The sequence below is a fragment of the Pteropus vampyrus genome, unplaced genomic scaffold (assembly GCF_000151845.1).
Source record: "Pteropus vampyrus isolate Shadow unplaced genomic scaffold, Pvam_2.0 Scaffold15, whole genome shotgun sequence".
NCBI lineage: Eukaryota > Metazoa > Chordata > Mammalia > Chiroptera > Pteropodidae > Pteropus > Pteropus vampyrus.
Window position 1 is genome coordinate 14,053,466 of NW_011888796.1, and position 27,568 is coordinate 14,081,033.

At 41.6% G+C, this 27,568-nt stretch overlaps 1 protein-coding gene and 1 pseudogene across 9 annotated transcripts in view; one reads left to right on the plus strand and one right to left on the minus strand.

Moving 5' to 3' along the window:
* Positions 1-7,966: 7,966 nt before the first annotated feature.
* Positions 7,967-27,568, plus strand: part of NIN (ninein) — a 93,916-nt gene continuing 74,314 nt past the window's right edge. For 5 of the 9 annotated variants that reach the window (XM_023527251.1, XM_011385570.2, XM_011385580.2 and 2 more), the window contains exons 1-3: positions 7,968-8,146; positions 8,663-8,716; positions 16,926-17,129. In XM_023527251.1, the coding sequence (XP_023383019.1) occupies positions 16,947-17,129 (183 nt within the window). In that variant the 5' untranslated portion in view covers positions 7,968-8,146; positions 8,663-8,716; positions 16,926-16,946. Of the gene's footprint in view, positions 8,147-8,662; positions 8,717-16,925; positions 17,130-27,568 lie in introns of all 9 variants that reach the window. The other 4 variants (XM_023527249.1, XM_023527252.1, XM_023527253.1 and 1 more) reach the window with 2 other exon arrangements.
* Positions 21,001-21,120, minus strand: LOC111735875 (annotated as a pseudogene).

Genomic DNA, 27,568 nt, shown 5'->3' on the forward strand with positions numbered 1-27,568 from the left:
TGAGTTTAGGCGAAGTTCCAGAGGGAGTAGACAGCCTGATTCTACAAAGACATCAATTTATGTTCTGCTCTAAGGTGAAGGAGCTGAGCTTCCTTACTCCCACACCGAGCAGTCACAGGCTAGGAGCTAAGGTCCCAAGCACTTCTGCTCTCTGCACACTTGCATAGAACTTGAGAGCAGCAGAGTCATAGGTTCAGGCCATTGGAAGCAAAAGCATATCAGAGCTGATAGATATAAGGACACGAGGAAATGGTAAAAGGATCCCCAAGAATCTGAGAGGAGTGTCAGCTACACTCCTTGGTATAGTCTGTCTGTTTCCACCTAAGCATCTCCCAGCCACTAGATGGTGAACTACTGGAGAGCAAAGACCTCTTTTTAGTCATCCTTATGACCCTAAGGCATGGAGGTTATCACTTAAATAGCACTTATTGGTTTGAATTAAATACTCCTTTCCTAAATCTTGTGTGACACTTTGCTACTACTAATCATATTGTGGAGATTTTATTCCCTAACTGGTTTAGTTCTGTAATAACAGATATATGGTTTCAAAACCTAAGGTTCAACTTTTCACCTCACACTTTTCTTCCTGGGGCAATAACTTGCTCAGCATATCTCTTCCTAAATTCCAAGACAGGATGCTTGCTCTGTTCAGTCAAGGCTGCCAACTCAAGAAACATTTTTAAAAGATCACAATCAACATCATTGCCAAGAGAAGAAGTTCTTGGCACACAAAGAACCTGGTTCAATATGAGATGCCAGATGGTGATTTCAACTTCAGCTAAATTCCTGCTGAAAATAAAGTGTTTGAACTGCAGATGAGAAAAGCTTCTATGACAAATTTCCAAGTGTTAGAAGCTTCAGAGGGAAATGGCAAGTGTTGATACCACCCCACCCCACCCCCCAAAACCACATGCACACATACCATAAAACAACTACCTGCATCTGGTAGCTGAGATTCCCACAAAGATGCCTTTGCTCTTTAAGAAGACTATTGGCCCTGATTTGATTTTTACTAATATTAAAGTGCAAAAACAGAGTCCAATAACAGCAAATCTATTTAATTATGCACAGTGTGTTTTCAAAGGATATGTTCCCTTAGCACTTGCTGTGAGCTTTTTTGGTATCCGGAGGTAGCTGTCTTTCCTATCCGCCAATAACTTCATTATCAAGCCAATTAATAATCAATGTGTTTCCCCTCCCTAAATACTTTTAAACTACAGGGGATATATGTAAAGTAAAAGCTGTTAGTGCTTGTCCCGGATGTCCTTGGGTTCCTGACTCACAGGTGCAGGAAATTGAAAGCCCAGGTTCCCTGATTCAAGTCAAGGCAAACTCTGAGGTGTAGTGTATGCCCCAGACTCCACTCAGGATTTGGCTGAAACTGGGGTTCTGTCTGACATCATACCCTTGCTGGCTTCTCCTCTTCTGTTTGCTCTGCCTTGCTCTTCCCCCTTCTCCTCCTCCACCACACTCCCTTGCAGGTTTCTACTGGGAGCATCTCTTTAATAAAGCTCGTGCACACAAATCTTCATCTCAGGGTCTGCTTTTGGGGAACTGACCTCAAATTCTGGACAATGGAAAATTCAAGTTATTTTAAGCTAATAGAAGGACCATTGTTTCTGGAGCATAAAATGTATATACAACTACTTTATCAATCAAGATCTCAGAAGGAAACAGTGAATGAAATCCAATTAGATAGTTGGAGAATAGTTAATAAAAGGACTAATTACAAAGGGGTCAGCTGAGTGCAGGGAAACATGGATAACACCTGCCTGGAAGCTGTTGTCTGGGATTTTATTACCAATCCTAGTCCTCATTGTCAAGAGGAGAGCTAGTGACAGAGTTGTGTGGAGAGGGCTATGTGACAGAAGGTATGATCTTAAGATCATACAGAGACCCCAGCCTACAGAGATCCTATAGGGAGCGAGCTGGATGAATAACTACCCCCAACCTCATGCTCCTTCCTCCTTCCAGTCTTCTGTCAGTGATTTGGTCAGCTAGACCAAATGAAACACCAGTTTGCAAGGGAGCCCCTTAATGCACTACATCTAGGTTGGCCTCTCAGGAGAAGAGCAGAAAGGACATCTGAGGGAACAAACAGAAGCAATCCAGCACACCTACTTCTCTCTCTCTCTCTCTCTCTCTCTCTCTCTCTCTCTCTCACACACACACACACACCCACACACGCACACAGTTTGACCTGTTCTTGACTTTGACCTGTGACTGGCGACATATAAATAGGGACTAATTTTTCTCTCTGCTGACATTTCCTTTTATGTCGTTTGTACTTCAGGGTACCCATAGATAGGCTGCATGATGTGGGGGAAGAGACCTCAATAATCAAGAATTAGACAAAATATATTTTTATTAAAGTCTGAGTATAGCATCTGGGCATCTCAGCATTAGCCCCTAAACTTCAGTCTTGAAAATGTCATTTTATGTAGATTGAAATAGGACTCACAGAGCTCGCTGCCATAAGATTTATCATCACTTTGACCTCAATATTTCAGTATGAAGAGGCCTAAATTATATCCTTTGAGAACCATGCCCATTCTCTCTCCATTGAAAATGCATTGCAAATCAAAGAGTTATGCTGCTTTTTGTAATGACATATCTAATTGCTTTCTCATCAATCCAGGTGCAAAGATACCCTCATTATTCAGTTTACTCCCAAATGTAATTATCAGAAGCAATGCTCTTCCTATTGGTCTCATTTTTCAGTTTTTGAAATGATCATTTTCCCTGAATTGAACTTTGGCTTGGTTCGGAAAGCACTACAAAATGTCCAGAGTGGAAGACAAAAAGTCTCTCAGTTATTTCAAGGCCTTTGAAATTAATCATAGAAAGCAACATGGGTCCTCAGGATGCCAGCGGGAACTGATGTGAGTGGGTTGAAGGATGGAGGGTGGAGAAACATCACTCCCACACACCCCTGGGGAACAGGCATTGCACAGCAATGACTGCCTTCTTCTCTCCAGCCTTCTCTCTGCTGGGTACCCTGCAGAGTCAGATACAGCTGAGTAGAAAGCAGGTAGGCTGTGGGACTGGCATTAACAAATGGCTCACACGGGTGTCATTTCTAAGTATTAACACAGTACATATTGGGCTATTTTCTTCTGAAATTTTAGTTTTTAAAATACTTTTGAGAGTCTAAAGATTTTAGAGGGTGGCGATTTTTAAAAATGTTTTTAAACACTGTGTTTCATTCTGAGGTAGGTATTTGCATCACTTACGAACCCTCACAGAAGGCAAGTCCTAGGGTGGATGGGCCGAGGCTAGCGGTCTGATGCAGTCACTGTGTGGTCATTTTGAGCAAGGCACCAAACCCTACTGAACCCAGGTTCCTTGTCACAACAAGGAAGTGGGGATGATGAAGTTAGAATCTTCTTTTTCTAGCATTGCACTGTCTGATACAGCAGCCACTGGCCACATGTGGCCAGTCTCTAGATGTGCTGCAAATACAAAATACACACCAGATTTCAAAGACTTCCTACAATTATTAATGTAAATTATCTCATTAGTAATTTTTGTATTGATTATATGTTGAAATGATAGGATTTGGGGATATATTGGTTTAAATAAAATAAAAAAAAATTACTTTTTAAAATTTATCTACTGGAAATTTTTGAATTACACATGTGGCTCACATTATATTTCTATGGGGCAGGATTGTTTTATTTATTTACTTATCTATTTCTGGAACTATTTTCATATATGTTTCTGGGTTCCCATTTCTTTTGTGTGTGCATCAAATTCTAGAAAACTTAGTCTTGTTTGAAAAAATATTACACCATTTTCTAGTCAATGGTCTTATTTTTTGTTAAGTAAAGATTTCATGTCATGACGGCTAAGTGAGAGGGGAAGGAACACCAATGTTCCTTAAACTAGAATTTCATTTCCTTCTACTTTGAATGAACTGTGGTGTCAATCTTTGGGCCCTTACAGTCTTTAGAACCGTGGAATATTTCTAGATTTCAGCACATGAAAAAAGATAGCTCTAAAAATGATGATCAGCCTCCCCATTCCCATGCACACATATGCAACATCTCTTCTCCATGTGACTGCCAGGTATTTGGAAAGCACCTAAATGATCAACTCATGAGCTCCAAAAGACACGCTTCCTGATGTGCATTATCTACTGGGTCAAATAAATAACAGTGGACAGAGAAAGGGCATCATATATGTCTTTGAGCTGATGATATGGGCAGAAAGAGAAGCAAGGGGAAGTTTTAAAGAATATATGAGCAGAGTGGAAGGAGAGTAGGTTGTTTGGGTACATTGAAGAGACATACATGTGCATGGATTAAGTAGGGTCTTGAGTGTTCGGAAGGAGATCTAGGATCTGATATGAAAAGCAATGGGCTGCATGACCTGCTAGAGGCTATGTTTTAAGGAAACCATCGTCTTCTCTGCCATGCTATATATATGTGTGTCCCCCAGCTGGAGGATCTGATTACAATCAAATGCCACCTCACATTATACCCTTACTCTCTCATGTGTGAGAGAGTGATACATTCTTCAAGGGCAAGAACCATATCTCATGACTTCCAGGACAGGTGTAGGCACAGAGTAGGTGTTCAATGCTTACTTTAAAAATATTGATTAATTTGTGCCAAATCCTTGTTTCCTCTTCTTTCATATACTTCATGAGGGAAAATGAAGAGAGAATCCTAATTCTTAGCAAGGGCCCTACAGGGGCAAAAGCGTAAATCAGTTTGCCTTCTGTCTCTTTCCGATCCCTTTTCTGTTTTTCTCTTTTCTTCCTGGCAACTTCCTAGACTTTTACCACCAACATTTTATCACTTAAACTCCCAGTCTTTGACATGCATGTTTGGAACCCAAATTTCCCACTTATTCCTTTCACCACCCATTTCCTTAGGATCTTGGGGAAGAGTATGATGTCTCTTGCACCCCTACAGTCCCTGAGTTGGACCATTATCTGCTTTAACCAGTTACCCCTCTCTGATGCGGCTCTGCAACTTACCTGAAGACTGTTTGCATTAGTTCAGATGGTCAGAAAAATAAAAAAGTCATTTATTAAAGAAGTACAGAAGGACCTGGGAGTTAGTACAGAGTGACAGGAGAGTTTTGTTTTGTTTTGTTTTGTTTGTTTCTTTTTGACTATTTTGTAAATGGGAAATAACTTATAACCAACTGTGAGTTTGGGGGAAGGTAGACTCTGTTTGGTTAGAGCTATAGCCTTTCCTCAACCAGAAGAAAAAAGAAAAAATAATAACTCTGTAGATCTCAGGAAATTTACAAAGCCTGAATTTGCAATTTGCTTTTTCTCTCTTTTCTTTTCTTTTTTTTTTTTTTTAATTCAATTTTGTTGTTCTGACTCTAAACTAATCATTCCAAAGTTACTTTCAGGAAGAAACAAACAATAACTTTTTCTTCCCTGGATTATTCTTTAGTAAGCTTTTAACCATATGAGAAAGCTAGTCCAATATTGAAAAATGTAGCAAAAAGCCACTTGAAAATGTCATATACAAATAATTTAAGGATCCTGGGTCTCTGAACAACAGGCTGTTTCTGAAATGAGTTAATATCAGAGGCAGATAAATTGCAACAGATAAAAATGAAATGTGGTTTGTAAAGGGTATTAACGCAGGGTAAACATTTACATTTCTTTCCATTTTTCCTTATATTGTATATAATGTAGAATTGGAGCTTGGCTACTATTTCTGTTGCTATCTTCGTTTTTGTTTAACAGAGAAAAGCTCAAGTGATAGGTTCTAAGGTAAGTGCCTGTTTTCTTCCATTGACCCGAGTGGACTAAAACTATCTTTCACACTGTGCAGCCTAAACTGCGGGCACATTGTGTTAAATTATCTACCTTGGTAGGACTGCTCTTGCAAAGCTATACCACGAAGTAACTGTGCTCCATATTTCCCCCTCCTTTCTAGGGAGGTTGGAGGTTGAATGTAATTTCTAGTTTCTAACCCCAGCATTAAACTCCACCCCATTCACTCCTCTCAATTGAGAGTATCTTATGTCTTTCGAACTATATAACCATCACCAATTCCGAACTTCCTCCACAGAGAGTGAGTGAATGTTGCTTCCAACGTCCCTGGCCCCCAAGAATCACTTATTTGAACTAATGAGCAGTCTCACCCTTAAAGACTCTTGCAGGTTGAAAAGAGATGTTTGGAGAGAAACCTAGGCTGGTGAGGCTCCCATGGCAGAGATTAGGTAGAACAAAAACATCTCTTCATTCTTACCTTCTAAGACTTTTGGCTGTTTAAGTCCCAGGAGAACATTATACTCTTATTTATAAAATGACACCTCTGTAAGTATTCTGGTAACGTTAGCTATTGGCTTAACAAACAGTGTGCATGTGTGTTATATAATTATTACTGGTCTGAACTACCATGCACAAAGTATATGAGCGTGAGTGTACACACGGAACACGAACCTCTCCTCTGTCTTATTTCCCAGGCACACCATGTTTAAGGAAGAGAGCTTGGGTTCTAAGATAAGACTGATCTGCTTTATTTAAAACAAAAACAAAAACAAAAACGAAAACTTTTATTTTGAAATAACTGTAGATTCATATTAAGTTGTAAGAAATAATATAGAGGGATCCTCTAAAGACCCTTTACCCAATTTTTCCCGTTAACATTTTGCATAACTGCAGTACACTATCACAACCAGGAAACTGACGTTAAGAAAATCCTAGGGCCTTATTCAAATGTTGCCACATTCACATGCACTCATTTGTATGTGTACTTAGTGCTATGCAATTTTATCATATGTGATCTGCTTTTGAATCCTAGTTCTGCCAAGTACTAGCAAACTCCTTAACATCTCCAGGGCCCAGTTTCCTCCTCTGCAAAATGGGTATAATAACGTCTGCCCTCTAAAGGTGGTGCAAGGATTAGGTAAGATCATTTTTATCGAGTTTCCAGCACACTGAAAGCTCAAACGCTAGTTTTCTTCCTGCCTATCCCTTGTTCTCTCAGCAGCAAGGGAGTTTTCTTCAGTTTCTTGCTGAAATAACCAGACTTGTGGATTATAGTAAATCAGGCGGCTCCTTCTTCAAGGGCAACACATTTAACCCTGCAGCTCAGAGAGCCCTGGGTATCGCCCCAGCCCACAGCTGCCGCCGCCTCTAGCCCTGGTCTTGGAATCCTGTTTGCATCCTGATCAAAAGTATAGGGATAGAGGAGTGAGAAAGCAGAGAGACTTGGGGAGGCGGGGTGCTGTGGAGCCCGAGTGAGGCGGTAAATATCGAGCAATGGTTGGCCGGAGAACTGCCAACTCCAAGGAGTTTCTGTCCTTTGTGGCGAGGGACCGAGCCTTGGATGTGCGGCGGAAGACTGGATAGGGGGTGGGAGCCTATGAGGACAGAGTGGGCAGGTGCGAAAGCCAGTCTAGATCCTGTGGGAGGGTTGCATTCGCCCCAAAGGATCGCAAGTCGAGTCTAGAGCCCTTCAGCCCCCCTGGACCCTTCCTGCACTGACAACCAATGGGTGCTCGAGGGCTGAGAAATGAGGAGCGCCTGGGGGACAAGAGAGGCACCAGAGGCCCCCCTTTAAAGTACCATGGGCCGGGGGGCGGGGGAGCGGGCTTTCCTCCACACCTAGAAGAGGCCGGCCGGGTTTCCTGACGGGTGTGTGCGGGCGCGTTTGGAAGGAAAGGAAAGCGAGCCGGCAGGGGGTCGAAGGGTGGAAGCGCCAGCCGCTGGCCTCCTCCACCTGCACCCCATAGAGTCCTGGCGTTTCCAAGTTAAAATCTCCCAGGCGACCGCCCCAGTGTCACGCGCCAGCCAAGCTGGAACCGGGCTTCTTCAGGCTCCGGCAACCCAAGCAGTCGGGCCTGGGGCGCAGTCCGGGTGGAGGTGGCGGGGTGACAGACCCCGCGAGCGCCGCGGAGGCGCTCGGCGCTCCTCCCTCCGTGGCCCCTGCGGCGCGGACCGAGGAGGAGGAGCCGCGCCCGGGCTGGCGCCGCCCTGGCTCCTCCTCCGCGCGCGGGCCTGGCCTTTCCAACCCGGCGTCCAAAGCTCCGGGTGGCCGCGGCAGAGCCGGGAGCCGAGCGCGCTGGGCGCGGCCGTCCCGCTGCTGCTGCCGCCGCCGCCTGCGAGCCCTGAGCGCGCCCGCAGCCATGGTACCCGCGGTGGCGCCGGGCGCTTAAGCCCCGGGACGCGGTAAGCGAGGATCCCGCACCCGGGACCCTGGCCTGGCGGCCTGGGGGTGCACGGAGGCCTGGCTCTGCCCCCGCGCCGTCGGCGGGGCCCTGCGACCCCGGCATCGCGACAGGCCGGGGCTTCCCCTTCGGGGCCCGGGACCAGGGCGGGAGCTGTCCCCGAGGGCTGGGCTCAGGCAGGGGCGGCAGCGAGGAAGTGGCTGGCTGGGCCGCCGGCCCGGCCGGGACGCTCTCAGGGGACCAGGCGGGGAGGGGGTGAATTCGGGGGCGGGAGGAGGGGCGGGTCGCGGAGTAGCGGGAGACGCTGGCGGGGGCGGGCCAGCTCTGGGGAGGACTCGCGCCGTAGCCCCCGGGAGCCGCGCTTTTGTAAAAGCTGGCCCCTTACATATGGAAATGACGCTCGCGCGGGTCCCCACGCTCGTCCTTTTGAAGGACGCCCGCCCCGAACCTCGGCGCCGCCTGCAAAGTATTGTCCCGCTTCTTGTGCCCTAACAAAGCCTCCGCCTTCGCTTTGCAGAGCACTGGAGGCAGGCAGCCGGCTGTACCCGCGCAACGGAGAGGCCGACAGAAGGTAGGCGAGGACGGCGGGGGCCTGGCGGTACAATGGGGTGTCTGAGGTTTCTGGGGGTGAAGTGGGCTGGCAGGTCGGGACGCATCGGCATCACAGGTTGCCAGGGACGTGGGCTGCGCGTCTGCCCTCCGGCAGCACCGCATAGCGCAGCTCGGTCTGGGCGCCTCCGCTATCCGCGTGGTCCCAGCCCGCAGCTGCCAGCTAAAAGCAGCTACTGTATGTTGGTTCAGGAGTGGACTTGAGTCCCGGAGGGAGCAGAAAGGGTGGTGGTTCTATTGCCTTGTGCCAGCCAGGCAGGCTTATGATTGAGAAGCTGAAGAGAAACCTGTCTGGGGAAACCCAGGGTGTTAGCCTGGGCTGTCTGGGTAGCCGAGAGCTACTCTTAAACTGGGGATTTTCGAAGGTGTGTGGGATCAATGCTTGTAGAAAGACTTTCCCTGGGCAAGTACTAAGAAAGAGTAAAGAACAAAATGACACTCGTTAGTTGTCCGAAAGTCTTGATCGCCAGACCAGCAGGATCCAAGTGTGTGGAGTGTTGCGGGAGAAGCTTGTAGGGTTCCAGGGGCTGGGCTTCTTGCAGGCACCAAACCGATGCCTGACAAAAGGACAAAGCTGATGGAAACTGTTCACTGCTGAAAGCTCTTTCTGCGAAGTTGAAAGAGAGAGAGAGAAAGAAGCGATCTCCGAGCCTCAGCCCTGCAAATAAAATAGCAGCTGGAAAGATTGTTCCATCGTGTACCTTGTGTCTACACGACTTATCTATTATGAGGTCTTCGGCTTTCTTTACTTCACTGGAACAGATCCTCTCCTAGTGTTGAGGGACTCCTGAGGTGAGCTTGTCATGCAATTTAACTCCCGAATTTATGAAATCAAAACAGATTGTATGGTTGTATTTCTGTGACTGACATGGTAGCTTTTTAGGATTAGAATCCTAATAAAGTCCACCGTGGCACATTGGCTAAGCTCCTGAGACTATCCAAGATTCTCAGTTGGGCTCCCTTGCATACGTTAACATAAATTTATATGTTTACATGTTTCCTGAGGCTTGACAGTCTGTAAGGAAATGTATTTTTTCTGCGTCAGCTTAATTTTATCTTGAATCTTCTCTAGTGACGAACATATTGGTGGCTGACCTGGAATACTGGCAGATCTTGCTCTGGAGTTTAAGGGGGCTGTGAAAAATCCCAGACTGTGTGTAAAAGTGACATTTCAGGTTGGCTACAAAACCAGTTTGTTGTGGTTTCTTCAGCTGTTGTCAGTGTCCTTAGGGAGGTTAAGTGAACTGCTAGGGAGTTTGTTTGCGTATCTGTTTATTTTTACCTACTCTGTGTTGATTCTTTAGAGGAAAGAATTCCTAACTGCAGTATAGATAAAGAGTAGGACTTATGGATGTTCCAAGTGGGTTGAACATGGGGCAGAGGCAGGATAAGGCTTTATAGGGGCTAACAGAAAGGAAGCCATCAGAGGCACTGTTTTTGCATTAAAATGTCAAGGATCAGTCATTTTAATAGGTACTTGCTCAGAATGTCATGGGCGTCTTTCTTCTTGTTCTTTTGTCATTTTAGATATGTGATGACCCTTAATAACAAAAGATGTTAACTGTCACAGAGGGCAGAACAGAGCTCCAATGAATTCTGAACAGCCAATCTTAATTTAATAGGCAATATTCTTATCATAAGTCAAATGTTGTTCAAGTAAATTGTTTTTAAATGTCACTGCAAATGACTTTCTAAACTAACATTTCACCAATCTTGATGCTTCCATTTTATGTTGATAATGAAAATACATTCTATCAGGTTTATATTGATAAAAGGTTGGCAAGTTTAGCCAGAGCGTTTTCCAGGGATTCAAACAGCCTAAAGCCTTTTCAGGAGGTTTATTTTTATAGATGCCAATTCATTTGTAAGCCAGTAAATTATGTGGTATGAATTCTGGCTATTGAACTTACATCTGTTGGGCAAGGGCTTGTAGAGAGACTTACTGAAGCTTGCAAAAAGATACTTTTATCCTATTTACAAATAAAATAGAATTTTTAAAAGATTATGGGAATAAGCAAGTGAGCAACTTTGAAATTAGGTTGCTTTTTATTGCAATTTATATCAGCAATTAACCATTTATTCCAGCTTTTAGGTGGAAAATTACGTATTATGTTCTAAGGTTCACTTCGGAAACGACATTGGGAAAATCTTTTGTTTATAGATGCAAAAAGAGAAGCTCTTTTACATCAGAGAACTGTTCTTATAGCTGCAGGCATTCTACATTAATTTGAGTTAATATGGCTCAAGAAGGGAAAGTTGTTATAAGCAGGCTCTTTTAAGAAAGTAACAAACAGGCAGCTGTTTTCTGCTTCTGTAATTTCACTTAGTAGCTGATTACAGTTCCTGAACCCAAAGTGGTAGGCTAATGATTTTATTCCTCCAGCTTTCCTAAGTGAATGACTTGATTGGCTTACCCACCTAGCTATGAGGTTTAACAAAAGCTTGACTTTTCTACATCATTCAGGATAGTAAAATACTACAGTTTATTTATGTTTTAGAATAAATTCTAGTGGGTTACCCTTAGTTAAATTAAATTTTATAGTGTAGTTAGCAAAGGTTATTTTCTTTCAAATTTAATATAACTTTCTCCTCGTGTGTGGTGGCATTGAAGCTTTTGTGTTATATTTTTATATCATGATTTATATTCTTGGTGATATTCTTGTGCTTTTGGTATCTAGAAGGCTGTCTGACAGTAATCAGTTTGGACAGCAGTAGTTTTTGGCAGAAACATTCTCTATAGATATCTAAATGAGGACGATTGCTTTTTCTATTAAGCTTTTGCTAAATTTAATTTTATTATTGTCACTATTTCGTTTTATACTGAAATTAGTCCAAGACAGTAGGACTGGAAATCTGTGCAGCAAATAAAGTGCAGAAAAAAAAGGAGAAGAAACATTTAAATTTGATCATGGGCATTATGAGGCTCTGACTTACCAAAATGGTGAAAGCTGAAGGCGTGAATGAAAAGCTTTGCCAAAGCAGGGTTTATGCCTGTTTATCACTTTAGTTATAAAGTAACGAAATTAGTCACTTGGTGGTCACTGCCTGGTCTGTGGACCCCCAACAGCTATGTCTGAATGCAGATCCAAAAGCATCTATTATAATACCCAACGAATGCGGCTGAGCCAAGAGGGACATCCAGACATTCCTCGTAGCTGTTCAGCTGCTTGACCATCTGGAGGGGAAATAAAAGGCCTGGGCTAGGGGGTCTGGCATTGTGCTTATTTATTATTTGGTTTTCCCTTGCCAGGCTTTGTCCCTTTTTCACTCCCACTGACCGAGAATAGACGTCCCCTTTGGCCATGGTGCCATTCTTACAAGCTCTTTTCTATATCTTGGATGCTGGAAAGTTCATAAGTTCATGTATCCACTTCATGCTGGCCTTATGTTGGGGAGTTCATTATTCCAGCTGCACCTCCACCTACCTCTTTTCCAGTCCCAGTTGGGACCGTGATTTCATCAGCCTGGGTTGCCGAGTGGAACACAATAACACAAATCAGTAATGGACATCCTTGTCAGGGTCTGCACATTTTGGCAGCCTTGTTTTCAGTTATTTGGAAAGAAAATGCTCCGAATAGTTCTCATTATGAGTGGTTACTGGGTGGTAAATGTTTTGATTAATGGCTCTGTTCATCTGCCTCTTATTTAACCACCCCTAGTAAGAACTCCAAAATATTGCTCACACACTGGCCCTTTTATTCCGTTGGAGTGGTAAAGGCTTCTGACAGTTTGAGAAGGTAGATGATGAAGGGAGGCCCAGGTTTATGACAAGCTTTGTAAAACTAGAATTGTTCTTTGCCATTTGAAGGAAGATTTATCACTCCAAACCCAACTTTCTTTATCTCTGAGAAAGATTCGTGTCACTGATGGATGCCATTTAGGCTTTGACTCTGGAAAGCCTTGAACTGCACAGATTAGACATAAAAATGTTTGGGGGAATTAATTTAACAACTGTCAATTCCTAGACTATGCCCATTATTAAAGATATGAGACTCTTCATGGTCATTTTTACATAAAAATTTATTTTTTCCTTCCCTAAATCCTGCAGCAGTTTTAGTAAAAGGAGATTACTTATTCTGTGTATCCCTAGTGCCTTGTAGGCTATAATTATTCAATATGTGGATGAAGGAAGGGAGGGAGAGAGGAAGGAACCCCACCACTCCCCATTCCAATTTGTGGGAGTTTGTGGCCATCAAATGTTCCATGGTGGTTTCTAGTACTTGGTACATGTGGTTAACACATAAAGTATAGATAAGTGATTTGCCAGTAACATTTCAGTGATCCCATTCATGTGTTCTGTGTACATATATAGGATTGAGAGACAGTATGGTTTAAAGTCAGACCAGGCCCCACCCCCATAGTAGCAATGTCCCCTTGGACAAGTTGCTTGATTTTGCCAAGCTCCAGTTTCTATATCTTAAATGGTAATATCTCTACTTTAAAGAACGAAGAGGATTAAATGAGATTGTATGTGTACTCAGCGTAGGCCAGACTTAAATGCTCAGAAGTTTAAAAAGAATTTCTTCTGAACTTTCAACGATAGTTCAGTCTTTCTGCTTTTCTTTGACATTAAGTTTATCAGTAATCTCCCTGAAAAGATAGAGGAAGCATTGAACATTATCTCCTGCTATTACCGTTTAGTAATGTTTTAATATACGTAATATATCCCTTGCCCATTCTGGTATTCCACAGCTCTCCCTCTGCGTCTTTGAATGGCTTTGATTCAGCCAGACCTATGTATGGCTGATTGACTTGTACGAGTTACCTCTCTTCAGTTTACCCCTCTTTTGTAAGTTGTAGGTATTTTCTTGGTTTTTCTCAGATTCCTTCCTGTATCAGCTTTTTCTAGGATTAGCTCTCTTTCTTGCTTACCATATAACCCTCAGGACAACCCTTCCAGATGGGTATTATTCTTCTCATTCTATAAACCAGGGGACCAGGGATGGTATTTAGTACAGATTCTCCTCCAAAGTCACATCTCATAACAACAACAACAAAAAATGCAGCTGAAGTTTGTGAATCCGTTGGCTCCCTTACTAATTCCCTGAACCAAACTTTAGATGGCTCTCATAGTTCAGTTTGGCAGTGGGTGTTGGCTTTCTGCTTCTGCTTGATTATGTCTAGAACTGTAAATGCCTTTGAAAAAGGGGTTGGATGGGGGAAGTAGAGGTGTGTTTGTGGAAGAAATAGGCATTTCCAAGTCTTCATATGCTTATTTCTGTAGCTCTCATTCAGGTTAAATTTCCACTCGAGGAATCTCCACTCAGTCCACAATGTTGACTATGTCCTGGTGTGTAGAACACACTGTACTATGCATTTGGGGAGAGCTATAAAAGAAATAGAAATTGTGGACTTTGTCCATGAAGAAATTTCTGGCAAGTAGGGGGAAAAAAATTCTTGCACATGAAATTACTGATGAACATTTGGGGGATAATATCAACCAGTAAAAATGCATTCCATGCCAGAAGAATACTGACAACTTGTCGCCATATGTAACATCTTTTAGATATTTCCTTCCGTACTATCATGTGTTCTGCAGGGGTGAGGCTGTTTTCCCCTTCCATCAAAAGAATGTTTTCCTAAGTATCTTGGGAAGGAGGGAGGTGAAATAAAGAGATTAAAGAAAAGAAAGCTGCCATAAAATGAAAGAGGCTTGATTTAGTGAAAATACGATGACCTCCCAAAGAGCAGGGCATGTTAGCTTATCAATTCAAAGCTGTGGATAAGATCAGGATTTCTCAGTACACTGTGAGTTTTACAGCCCATTTATGTTGATTTAGTGGACAAATCTTCACCCCTTAATAATTTTAAAAGTGGGAAGCTTTAGAATCCTTTCACTTTTGAGGTGTTTTTGTTTTTGTTTTAATGTGACAAATCAAGCAGAAACAGAGTAGCCTGGCTTTTATAAAGTTGGTCAGATTACAGCTCAGGGGAATGTTAAACTCAGTGAGTCTGAGAGCTATGGCAACCCTGAAGATCTCAGAACACCTTGGGGATTCGCAGCGGATCCCAGCTGACAATTAACTTGCAGACTCTAGGTGAATCTCATTAGCCAAACCTTGGCCTTGTCTAAATTCCTGGGTTTTGTGGCTTTGCTTAACACCTTGGGGTTTCTTTTCTGATGCTTTGATGTTTATATAGCACTCTCAACTTATTTTGAAAACATTTACATGATGATTAGTTAACCCAACAGACCAATTCTGGGAAGGTAGCCAGAGCCAGCAGCACCTTAGTAATAGAAAAACTGATAATTAGGAGAAGAGACCTTCTGAGACCAGGAGTCTGGACCAGAACGGTGCCACTTCGTGTTAATGAGTGGCCCCAGTAAAAATCGAGCTCCATGGTGGAGCTGTTTGAATCCATCTTCTGGGTCCACATGGTTCTACTGAAACCTTTGAGATGGCCAGGGCCCTGTTTTAGCTTGTCATGTTTTGAAGAGTTGTCTATGGAAAGAAAGCCACGCAACCTAGAGCGGCACTGATTTGTTCAGGGCTCTCCTATTTTAAGTTCTGGCCGGGTTCAGGATTTTAACTTGCGCGTTTCCTATGTTGTAATGGTCTGCTCCATGGAACATCACCTGTAAGTTAGAGTTTTCTGACCAAGAGCTTGGTTTAAAGGTGCTGCTTTTAAAAGTGGAGTGGTGGTTGTCAGGAGCTGGAGGAGGGGGAAATGGGGAGTTGCTGTGCAGTGGGTATAGAGTTTGTCATGCAAGATGAAAAAATTCTAGAGATTAGCTGTAGAACAATGTGCATATGGTGAACAGTACTGTACTACACACTTAAAATTTTGTTAATAGGGTGGGTTTTATGTTATGTGGTTTTTATCACAATAAAAAAATTACCGTGATAAAATAACTGACAAGATAAATTTTTTTAAAGGTACTGCTTTTTATAATCAAGGGCTGTTTCTGAGAGCCATGTTTCAGATGGATGAGGTCACCCTCTCAAGGGTATATGTCGTATTTGGCTTCTATTGCATCATGATGAAGGTACCTTCAGATGTGCAGGTTTCAGGCTTTCGTTGGAAGACCCAACACATTAAAAATGAATTATCGTACAAACAAAAAACCAGATTTATTATTTAAGCATGATGTACCTAGTATTTTATAATATATATATTTAGCAGAAGTGATTCAGAGAGTTATTGATGACTCCATGTTTTTACGGGTCCCACAGAAAATGGAAAAACAGAAAGCCTGGGGTTTGGGTGGGTCACAGAGATGGAAGACAGAATAAACAGATGAACAGAGATGAGATGGCCAATGGTAGAGGTTCCCCGAGATTCTGTATGATTTATATGGCCCGTGACTCCTTCAAACCTCACAGTCTGAAAGGTTGGAGTGGTGTTTTCCCCTTTCTCTAGGCAACTAGGCATTACCTAAACCTCCCTGGGACTAAAATGAGCCTCAGGGAGTACTCTTCCTGTCACACCTCATGTAATTGCACCAATAAAGTTAATTGAGTTGCTTTTTGAGGAACTCATGTAAAAGGCATTTGGTCTCATGTGAACAGGGAGGTGGTTTTGTATCAGAGTGTTTTGCGCATGGCCTCCTGCTGCAGTCCTCCAGTCTAACAACAGAAGGGGGCATCTAGGCTAAAAGAAGAGAAACCAAACAGCTCATCCAAGCCGGCAGATTACAACATCTGGGCAGGTCGTCGGGAGCTTGCGGACTTGTGTGAGAGCTCTGGCCCTGCAGTCTGTTGCTGCTAACAATTAGTTCATTTGAAAGGACTGGATGTCAGAAGTGGTCTTTCACCATCTGTAAGTCCTAGGCCAGATGAGCTGATAGAGAAGGCTCTCAGTTTTGAGTTTGATAGACTGGCTGCTGGCCTGAGGAGCAGGCAGGAAAGGAGGGTGCCTTTCTGCTTAGGAGACTCACTCATTCTGGTAACGTTACCCCGCGGTGACCCGACCTCTGGGTAAGCCCCGTGTGAGGGCATGGGGCAGCTCCACTGGCCACGGTCCTGGAGACACCCGTGGTCTTGCTGAGAGGTGCGCAGCGTTGCCTCTCCTTCTGGCCCTCATCAAGATCCTGATCCACCAGCATGAGGGGACTAAGGCATACAGAGCATTCCCAAGGGGCTAGCATGGGTGGGGGTAGCGTGCCAAGGGGTGGTGGCAGTAGGACTCTTGGGGCTGCCACAACCTGTTCTTGTCTCTGTCCCACACAGGTGAGCGCTGTGGGCTATGGGATGGATGAGGTGGAGCAGGACCAGCATGAGGCCCGACTCAAGGAGCTGTTTGACAGTTTTGATACATCAGGCATTGGGTCCCTGGGACAGGAGGAACTCACTGACCTTTGCCACATGTTGAGCTTGGAGGAGGTGGCCCCAGTGCTGCAAGAGACGCTGCTTCAGGACAACCTCTTGGGCAGGGTAAGGCTTGGGACGACAGCGCCGGCAGTAGGAAGTGGGGGTGGTTTCTGTTGGGGCGTTGGGGGGTGGGGCAAACCACACGTACTGCAACTTGTTTCTAACATCCTGACCGTGTGTGCCCCTAGCTCTTAACCTGATAAACAGACAGAATGTAATGGCTCTGACACAACAGTGCAGTTTGCTCAGGTGATGAGAGCCTGCTGTACTTTGTGCTCTGGAAAGAAGGTGAGCACTGAACATCTTAGAGAAAAAATAGGTAACAAGAGGATGTTTTCTAACTTTTTTCTCATTCTTTGTGAATCATTTTATGGACTCTACTTTCATCATTGAGACAGAAGAGAGGAGACAGATTTCCACTGAGGAAAAGGGAAATGCAGTGAGAAAACTGCCATTCACAGGAAAAGCAGATTTTGCTATTATGACTTTTACTCCCAATAAAGCTATTCTTGTGTGTGACTTGTTTCTGAAGTGAAGTATTAATTAAACTCTTCACCCAGGAAATAAGACAGGAGGGTAAGTAAATACAGTGCAGGTTCAATTAAAACCCAGCACGACTTGCTTCTAGCAGGGATGTACATGTGTGCTGATGTTAACTTCTGTGTTGACAACAAATAGTCATGTTCTCTCTAGAGATCGAGTCACAGATGAATAAAAAGTGAGAAGGGGTCCTTTTTTCCCTCTTGCTGTTAGTAGGGAAGATATTTGATCTGTCAGGACCTGTTCTCATGATAAGAGCATCATATGTATGGCTTTGCTTGATTTTTGCTGTTGATTTTTCTGAATGGATGAGAGATAAAAATGGGCAATACTTTTGGAGTTCTATGGCTGTCATTGCAATAATAGTTTTTATCATGTGGTGCAAGTTGAGGAAGCAGTCATGAAGCTCAATTTTATGCCAGTGACTGAACTTCCATTTTTTTTTTTTTTTCATTTCATTTTCACTGTCTATTAGCTGACAAGTTGGGTAAGTGACCTTATATACAGTACGTACAATGTATTGGCTCTCTGTGACGTGGACAGAATAAGAGTAGCGATCATCCTGAAATTAATGCACAAAGAACGATATTGTCAGAGGGTTGGCGCCATGAATGTGGTGTTTACCAGGGCTCACACTTAAAGGAAAAAATTGAGTTATTGCAAAATTGGGACCATTCTTGGTCACTTTGGGAGCATTAGCTGCTTGTGAACATATGTGATTTCTAAAGAATGCTAAAAATCTTACTTTGAAAGCACTAGAAGTGAGGGATTTGAGAATTAAATTATTTTCTCCTCATCATGCAGTGCACTTGTGTTTTTTAGTTCTGCTTCAATCTCAGACACTTTGGGGAGCCAAGAGTAGTGTTTCCCTCTGTAGTCCTTAGAGATCTGAGGCCTTTTGGTGTCTGAGGAATAGTATGAAAGAGTGGATCTCTTTTAATACTTATTAAAGCTTGAGAAGACATAATACAACTTAACGTTTCCTTGAGAGACTGTGTTAGAGTCAGTGTAAATATGGAACCCTCTGCTGTAAACAGATCCTCCTAGGCAGCAGATTAACAGTTTGCTCTCCAGATGTTGCACATCTTTGCCCTCATTTGGCAAACTAAAAGGGAGAGCAGTTATCGATTGATTTGTTAATAGCTTGACACTACCAGCCTGCTTTTTACATTTGCTATTTGCCTCTGAATAATGAATACCTAAGTGGTCTATAGTGTGATATTTACTTAGTGAGCCTGTGATAAAAGTTAAATAGATATATGCATATTGATTTCATGAGGGAGGTCCCTGGCGATTGTCATGAGAGCAGTGTTGGCATGAATTAATGCACTACTGTTAAATTTGCATTTTTTATGAAACTAAATTATTCTACTCAGATGAGCACATAAACTTAGCCATATGCTAAGATACTCTCTATATGGCCTGTATTTCCTTTTAAATATAATGAAAAAATTCCTTATAAGTCACAGAAGCAATCCAAATGCTATCACCTTCTTGATATATTGAGTAGGGTCATAGTTGAAAATTATGAGTTTTTAATGCCAGTCATTTTTTTTCTCTTTAGATAGTATTTATAAAGAACTTATAAAGGTTAGCAGTTTGGTTTAATAAAACAGGTGAAAGAAATAATAGCATGAGAAATCTAAGTAGATCCATGTATTCATTCATTTAACAAATATGTATTATGTGTGACCTGCATGTCAGATGTTAGCCTTACGGCATGGCTGCAGCTTGTTTATGTTTATCGTAAACTAACGTTTCCCATAGAATTAGCTTTTGGGTATATTAGTATCCATCAGCTTCCTGGATGCTTATGGTTGTAATGTTATCTTTTAAATTTTAATGAGTATAGTTTTTAAATAAAACAGAACTTCCAAGTTTACCTTTATTGGAATTGAGCTGAATTAATCATTTTTCCTTGAAAATCAAATAAGAAGATAAAAAGCATTTGTACCCCTCAACTAAGAACATGACCGTTGTCAGGTTTTCTTTTTAAGTCCATCTTGAATAACTTCTTGTACTTTTTTTTCTTAAAACCTAATGTTTCTTTTGATAGTTGTTAAGGAAAGTAATATAAATCAACTTGCCTTTTTCATGTATTTTAATCATAGGCCATTTACCCCCAAATTATGTTTAAATCCATCTGTCTAGTCCTGCTTTATAACTTAAAGCCCTATTCCCCTGAGCACAGTGGTTTGAAATGCCTAAAGATGTCAATGATTTGAAAGAAAGAGGACATTGCTAGTAGGGATTTCTAACTAGTTTATCAAAAGAGCTCCATCCATATTTTTGTCATAGTTAAGCACCTGTCAGGTGGTGAGATCCCAAGACAAGAGACTTTTAAAGACACTGAAGAACTAATAGTCTGGTCAGGTAATGTACATGGCAGGTAAATAGTATTGGGAGCAAATACTACAGACATTTAAGAAAGGGAACCACATTAGTGCTTTTATTTCATCCAAGCAACTGATACCTATTGTAGGTGCTGCCAGTTTTTGTGTCTTTTAAATAAATCTCTCTGTATACCTATCTTTTTTATTGGAAATCAGTAAATATGATAACCGAAATCAGGACATAAATATGATAACTTACCTTGGTTTTATTGAAGTCTCTAGTTATATCCAGTTTAAAAAATACATTTTCCTTTCTCATGGAATATATTAGCTTTGACAAAAAACAGCCCCTGAGGTTCTGATGAATTTCCTTGCGATATTCTTTAATATGAATCTGGATGCTGAGGGTCCCAGTGTTCTTGCACTCTTTAGAATCAGAACAAGCCACCTGGTAGCAGAACTCACCAATGGCTTCCAAAGGAGTCCAATAAGTATGTAGACTCCATAGGTAATGTGCTATGTGTACTTCAGAAGTCATCAAAGACACTGAAATGTTTTAGTGTTAAAATTTGATAACCGTACAAATGTATAATTTAGCTCGGCTTTCCTACTTTTCATTTTAAAGTACTGGGGGTTCTTTTATAAATGTCAAGATTAATTTCATATGGAGGATTTGCTTGTTTCCAATTCATTAAAAGCTTTTAAAGATTTTATGCATGTTTTAACTATTTGAAAAGTAAATCAGAAATACAGAAGTACTTTCTGGTGGTGATTATTTGGATTTGTTCTCTACGCATATATCATCAAATAGTGCCTATTTATAGCAACCCTGTGTTGACGCTCCTTTTTTGTATTTTGATCTGAGGCTTTTTGAATGCATTGGAGGGAATGTTGAAACATTTCTCATTGCATCTCTTAAATGTCTGAACCTTCACTGTATCTTATTGTTTAACCACTGTAGAGTAATTTGAAATAGTGAAGGATATTTTCCGATTCCTGTGTTGGTCCTGTGATTTGAGGTGTCTCCATCACTCATTTTCTTTTCTTTTTTTTTTTTTTAACTCCTACAGTACCTGGTATTCCTAGGTGGTCTCCCATCCAAGTACTAACCAGGCTCAAACCCAGCTTAGCTTCCAAGATCAAACGAGATCAGGCACATTCAAGGTGGCATGGCCGTAGACTCACTCATTTTCTTTACAACATTCTCATCTGGGGTTGAATTGAATGCCTCAGGGTCTGTGGTTCCCATTTATACACAAGGAGACAGTCTGAGTAAGAGGTTACAAGACTTGTTTCTATTCTGTGTTAACATTTCCTGTTTAAATTCATTGCATAATTAACTTTGGTTTTGCATACTGTGAACCTTCGGTATTTCAGACATATTTAGCCTGACTGAAAGCAAGGGCAGAGGGGAAAGTTGCTTGGTTATTCTCTTCTACCTACTTTGCTTTTGCCAGAGGAGGAATGGTCAAGAATGCTCATTAGATTTCTAAAATATTCCACTGATACTTTTATGAGTAGCTTCTTGTGTTGATGAAGGGACTTAAAGTTCTTCAGTGTCCATCCGTATGATGGAGGAACTCGGAACTTGGAAAAGTACAGTGACTTGTCCAAGATCAGGCAACTCATTTGAAGCAGCACCAGAATGGAAACTCAGATTTCCCAGTCCTTGAATGTGGACGCATGTCTCCACAGCCTCCTCAGACTCCAATTATGCAAAAGTGAATCTCATTCTCCATCTCCCCTCAACCCACCATCACATTGGGACAATGTACTATTGGAGCAGTTTCTGAAGTCAGACCTGAATTCATATACTGACTCTTGCCACTTTCTAGCTATATGGGTGTTTTATCTTAAATATCCTAAGCCTTAGTTTCTTCCTTGGTATAATGGGAAAAATAATACCCTCCTTGTAAGATTGTGGTGAGGATTGGCTTTGATTGTGTATATCAAAGACATCATAGAGCCAGGTACACAGTTAACCACCATGTTTTGTATCTCCCTCCATCCCTTACGTACCTAGAATGGGTCTTTGATTAATAATGGCTTCCCAGTAACAATTTTCTGAGAAATCTCATTGGAGTAGAGAATGGATTTGCTAAAAACTCATGTGTGGTGGTAGTTTGCATCTGTTTCCATCCATAGGCAGGGCTCTTTAGATCAGTGTTGTAGCACAACTTCACACAGTTGCTTTAGGTTTTTAGAACCTGCTTTTTTAAATGGCCTTCGCCTCTCTCAGGATTGTCTGCAGTAAATGTCTACTAAACTACAATAACCTGAATGCTTTATTTAGAGGACAACATATCATAACTATGTCTTTCATTATAATACTGTGTCTTTTTGTTCATCTGTCATTTCTCTTTGCATAATGCCACAAACATTATTTTCCTTGACATTGACCTTCTGATGAGTCCATGTTTCTATACCCATTTCAACTAACACAATGTTTTGAATGTTGTCTCATTGATTTCCCTTTGTATTACTACATATAAACCTCCTAAGTGTGATGACAGTCACTTGGGCCTTTGTCTTATTTAATGAGCTCACTTTATTGAACACTGGCTTGAGCTCTCTCATCTTCGGCCTGTTTGAAGTGCTGCCTGCATACATATGGAAACTGTATGCATTTGATCTCCAAGATTGCACAAGATGATTTTATGCAACGTTAGTTTCTTTATTCTACTTCCTGTTACAGGGTTCTTTTGTGGTTTAGATAGCATTTGTTTCTTATGTGATGCTTAAATTCTTTTTTTAAAAAGACAAATTGTGTCCATAAGAAAAAAAACATTTATATGAAATTTGGAGAGCAAAAGTGATGAGGTAAATTTCTATTAAGCGGTAGTGACACATGACAAAAAATATCAGACTTGACTAGTCTTCCTGTTAATTTAGTTTAAATGTCATGTGTGTTTTCAGTCAGTCATGTAATTTTCCCATTGCTGCAAACTGGCCTTTGAGGCATACAAGATATAGGAATGCTTGTAAAATGAATGGCAGCAATTATTATTCAAATGAGGAGATGCCAACCAGGGTATGCACAGCTGGGAAGCTTGTTACCTTGTGAGATTTAATTGCATTGTATATTTGTGAAGATTTCTAAATTTTAGCATAATATAATAGTAAAACTCCCTTGGAGGAGAAAAATAGTACTTAAAGATTCCAGTTATTGAACTCCGTGAGCCCACTGATGCATGTTTCTTCACAATAGAGGGCATTTATTAACATTTTGGTTCTGGGTTATGCCCTAAGGGGCTTTTCCGCCACATCAGTATTCATGAGCATTGATGGAAAATAGCAGTCACCTGCCTCTATTAGAGAACTATCTTCTTGAAAGATGTGAAATTTACTGCTGTTTAAAGTGGAGGATTCAATGTCTACATGCCCTTACACGAAGGAAAATAAAAATCAAATTAAGACTTAAACCTCCTCTAATATTTTTTTTTAATTGAGGTCGCATTAATTAATAATATATAAGTATCAGATGTACAGCATTATAATTCACTATCTGTATACACTATAGCATGCTCACCACCCAAAGTCCATTTTCCATCTGTTACCATATAATTGACCCCCTTTACCCGTTTCGCCCTCCCCGTACTGCTCCACTTGTTTTGATCAGCTTGCCAGGTTTTCGTTTTTGGATTTTTACATTTTTTTGTTGGGGAAGAAGGAATTACCTAGAAAGACAGCGTTGGATTTTGAAGAACCTCCAAGTTAATTATCATGTTTAGTCTTTTATAGACCCTTTTTTAAATAAAATATCGTGGATTTAATATAAGTCCATTTTGGAAACCTTCAAGCTCTGCCTGTGAATATCTTGGAGAAGTCAGTTGTTACAAAATGTCTCCATTTTCCTGCCTGCTGGCCAGGTAGGATATGCTCATTTGTCAGAGGCCACTACAAGCCTGTTTTTTCTCACTCAGAATACTTAACCAGATTCTACCTTGTAGTTACTAATAAACTTCTTTCCTTCCCTATTCCACCCTCCCACACGCTAGAATCTAGAGTACAGCTGATAAACTCCTTGAGGGCAGAGGTTATGTATCTTCTTGATTTATTCCCTGAAGCCCTAGTGGATGGCTTTATACCTAGTAGCTCTGTGTAAAGCTGAGGATTTGACCTTGAGAGGTCAGACCAGGAGTGGAGCAGGCCTGGGGCAGCAGAGCTGCTGGACTTTAATGTGTCCAGTTAGAAGGCCTGGGTTCTCCAAGTAACCCTATCACTTCAAGACGTGTGGCCTTGGGCAAGGCACAGACCTTCTCTGAGCCTCTCTCATCAGTTTTCAGGAGGGGGCCTGCCTTGACCATCTCACATGACTGTCATGAGAGCCAAATGTTCAAATGCCCAGGAGAGAATGAACCTACACTAATATCCCCATCCATCTAGTATTATCCAGGATCCACGTCAATAAAATTCTCTAATAACTGGATCTCTTACCCCAATTAGTGTCAGATTTAAAAAACACAATGTTAACCATTGGAGATTGAAAAAATTTTAACATTTTGCCCTATTCAAAGAGTTATTAAACATCATAAGGTTGTTCTCGATCATTTAAAATCTTCTTGGTCTTTCACTTGTCCTTCTATAAGAATGATACCTCAGAATTTATTTAGCAGTACATAGAGCCTTGACCCAACACTAAATAACTCCAACATAGTAAGTTTTTGAGTGCATATGCCTTTTTTTATAGTTTAAAAAAGTTTGTTAAAGTGTTAAAAATGATACTTTATATCTGTTTGAGGGAGGATAGTTCATGTCTTTCCTCAATCCTAATATGTCAATAGTTACTTCTTGCACTTGCCTTAGAGTGCCCTTGTCTTTCGTTTGCTGCTTCTAATCTGTAGAGGGTTGGGAAAACAGGCTAACGAAGCTTATAATAAATCAGGTAGAGTGAAAATTAATAACTCCTGAGTTGCGTCTGCAGCATTTTCTGTGAGACGAGCATGTTGGGCTTTATGCCTTCCTCTGCTTCGGACACCACTTGTTTCCCAATTGTCTTCTGTACTCTAGACCATTGGGGTTGAGAGATAAGCAACTTCCACATAAATGAGGACAGTACTGTCTTCAAAAGTTGGTGTGTTTGTATGAGACCTGAGTAATCCCTTGAATGTGGCATATAGTAAAGCTTTGGAAGTTGATTAAAATTAACATCCAGGTTATAGCTGTTTTCGTCACTTTTCAGGGGGAATAAAACTAAGGTACAGAGACTCCCTGGGTGATTTCCATGTCTAATACTCACTGAATTGAACTGTTAGGATGAAACTCAGAATAGCTCTTTCCAGTTATCTCTATCAAAATGTATGCCTTTAGAAGACCCTGCAGAGACCCATGGAAACAAGGATAAAGGATTTGAAAGTCTCAAGGCAAGCACCTCCCTTTTGAAACAGGAGCCTCTTTTTTTGTTCAACTCATAATTGTGGCAAGGAAAGACTTAAGTTTCATTCAGGTCATCTCCATTAATATCCTAACTGAGAGGAGGAACTTAAAGGTAGGGTCCCTAAACAAAGCAGACGGAATCAGTTTCTCCAATGCTGGGCAACTGCACAGATCCTGGGGGCAAAGCAGGCTCCTGGGCCTCCCTGCTGTCACCCCCCCACCACCACCACCCCAAACAACTCCCACTTGGCTTCCTTGGTTATTCTCATGGCCAGTTGCTTTGCTTGAGAATATGACCCTGTTTCTCTGTTAAAGTGATGGGAACAGCCACCTCTGTTACAATACCTGCTAGTAGTATTAACTTCCCCTCGCTGAGTACTTCATAAGTGCCAGGAAGCTCTAGGTACTTTATATAACTCTCATTTTATCTCCTTAACACTGCTATGAGAGTGGTGGTACCATAAATAACCTAAAATACATGCAGCGCTCTTAGCACTGTACCTGCCTGATTCCCTGTGACATTTCCTGAGAATTTGTGCTCCGTGGCAGCAGGGATCTGTGTCACTCTCTTTCACTGCTAAATCACCAGGGCCTAGGAAAGTGCCTGGCATACAGCAGGTGCTCAATAAGTATTTGTTGAATGAATCATAAATATCAGTTGTTAGAGAGCCCCATTTTTTACAGACAAGCAAACTAAAGCTCAAAGAGGTTTAGTAATTTAGCCAATTCACAGAAGGAAGTGAGTGGCTGAGCCAGGGTCAGAACCTGGACCCAAGTGGTTCCAGTGCAGAGCCTATGCTCCTAACCCTTCCCCACCTTCCCTGAGAGGGAGGCCGGATTCTGGTAGAAAGTAGTAAATACCTGCAAGTGCCCCTAAGGGGAAGTGGTGTCTGTAAACTGTTTGGGAAGATGGCCTTGCCCCTGGGAACTGGAGCTGGAATGCCACAGTGCCTGAAACCCACCTCTGACTCTAGGACACAGCAGGACACAGCCCTCCTCCCTCCCCCAGGCTTCTCAGCAGTTTGTCATCTGTGAAACCTAATTAGCACGGCTTACATTTCTACAATCTTTTAACCCTTTCATTGATTGTACAGTCCTGGCTCTTTAGCAGATGCCTCACCTCCCTTGACAGATTTTGTCTCTGGCCCTGTAGATTATGCCAATTTTTAGTCTATGCGATCTGAAGGAATATGATTTTGGAATGTGATTCCAATTAATCTAATATGGTAGGGAAACCACATGTACTTTGAGAGAGTGTTATCAAGTTGCAAGAATACACTTATGACATGGGAATCTCCCTGGATTCTTCTTCTTTGCTCTGATTTGCATGGGTAACACTGTATAGTTTTTCCCCTCGATTTAGGTAACTGTTGAGATTTGTTGCTTTTCTAAATTTAATTTGAAAGCGTTTTTTATCTGTTACCTATATTTAAACTTCTAGGTGATGTTTTGTTATGATACCCAAAGAAACCCAAGATAGCACAAATTACAAATGTACCAACTTTGTATTTACATATGGGTTTCTGTATAAATAGATGCCACATTATCAAACTAGAATAATGGTGAGAATAAATATCATCTCTCTCTTCTGCCTCAGGGTGAGATCACATAAATTTACATTATAGAAGAATATACTCAGCCATAAAGAAATCCATTTTACCCCTTTAACCAAATTGATATCTCTATTCTGAGTATTTACTTAAATAAAACTCAGGTTCTTTCCTACTTTAGTTGAGGTAACTGTGTTTTTAAGAATTCAGGAAAATGCTTTCCAAAGTCCTTTTATCCTTTGTGTTTGCTATTGATTTCTGCTTGTTTATAGAATCATAGGGGCCTTGGGAGATAAATATTATATACCTGCCCCAGGCAAGACTATATTCAAGTCATCCTCAGAAGATAAATTACTCTTTTCTAGAATATCTTAAGAGATGAAAGCATCTTTGGGATATCATTACAATGGATCATTTTGGGGGGAAGTTTTTCCTAATACCCAACCTAACATCTTTCTTTTCTGGGCTTATTCAGATAAGGAAAAGAAGAATTCAAAACATACCTTTTTCTGAGTTTATAAAAAAGGCTTTGCTATATAGCTTTTCTCTGCAAGGTTGAATAAATATTGATATTAGTGTTTATGACACTGGAATGTCAAAAATAATCAGCCCACTTCCCTTTAGTGCTTTAGAGAAATTAAGAAAAAAAAAGGAACAAAAGCAGGTTATGACTTACTTCAAGACTCTCAGGATGCTAAAAATA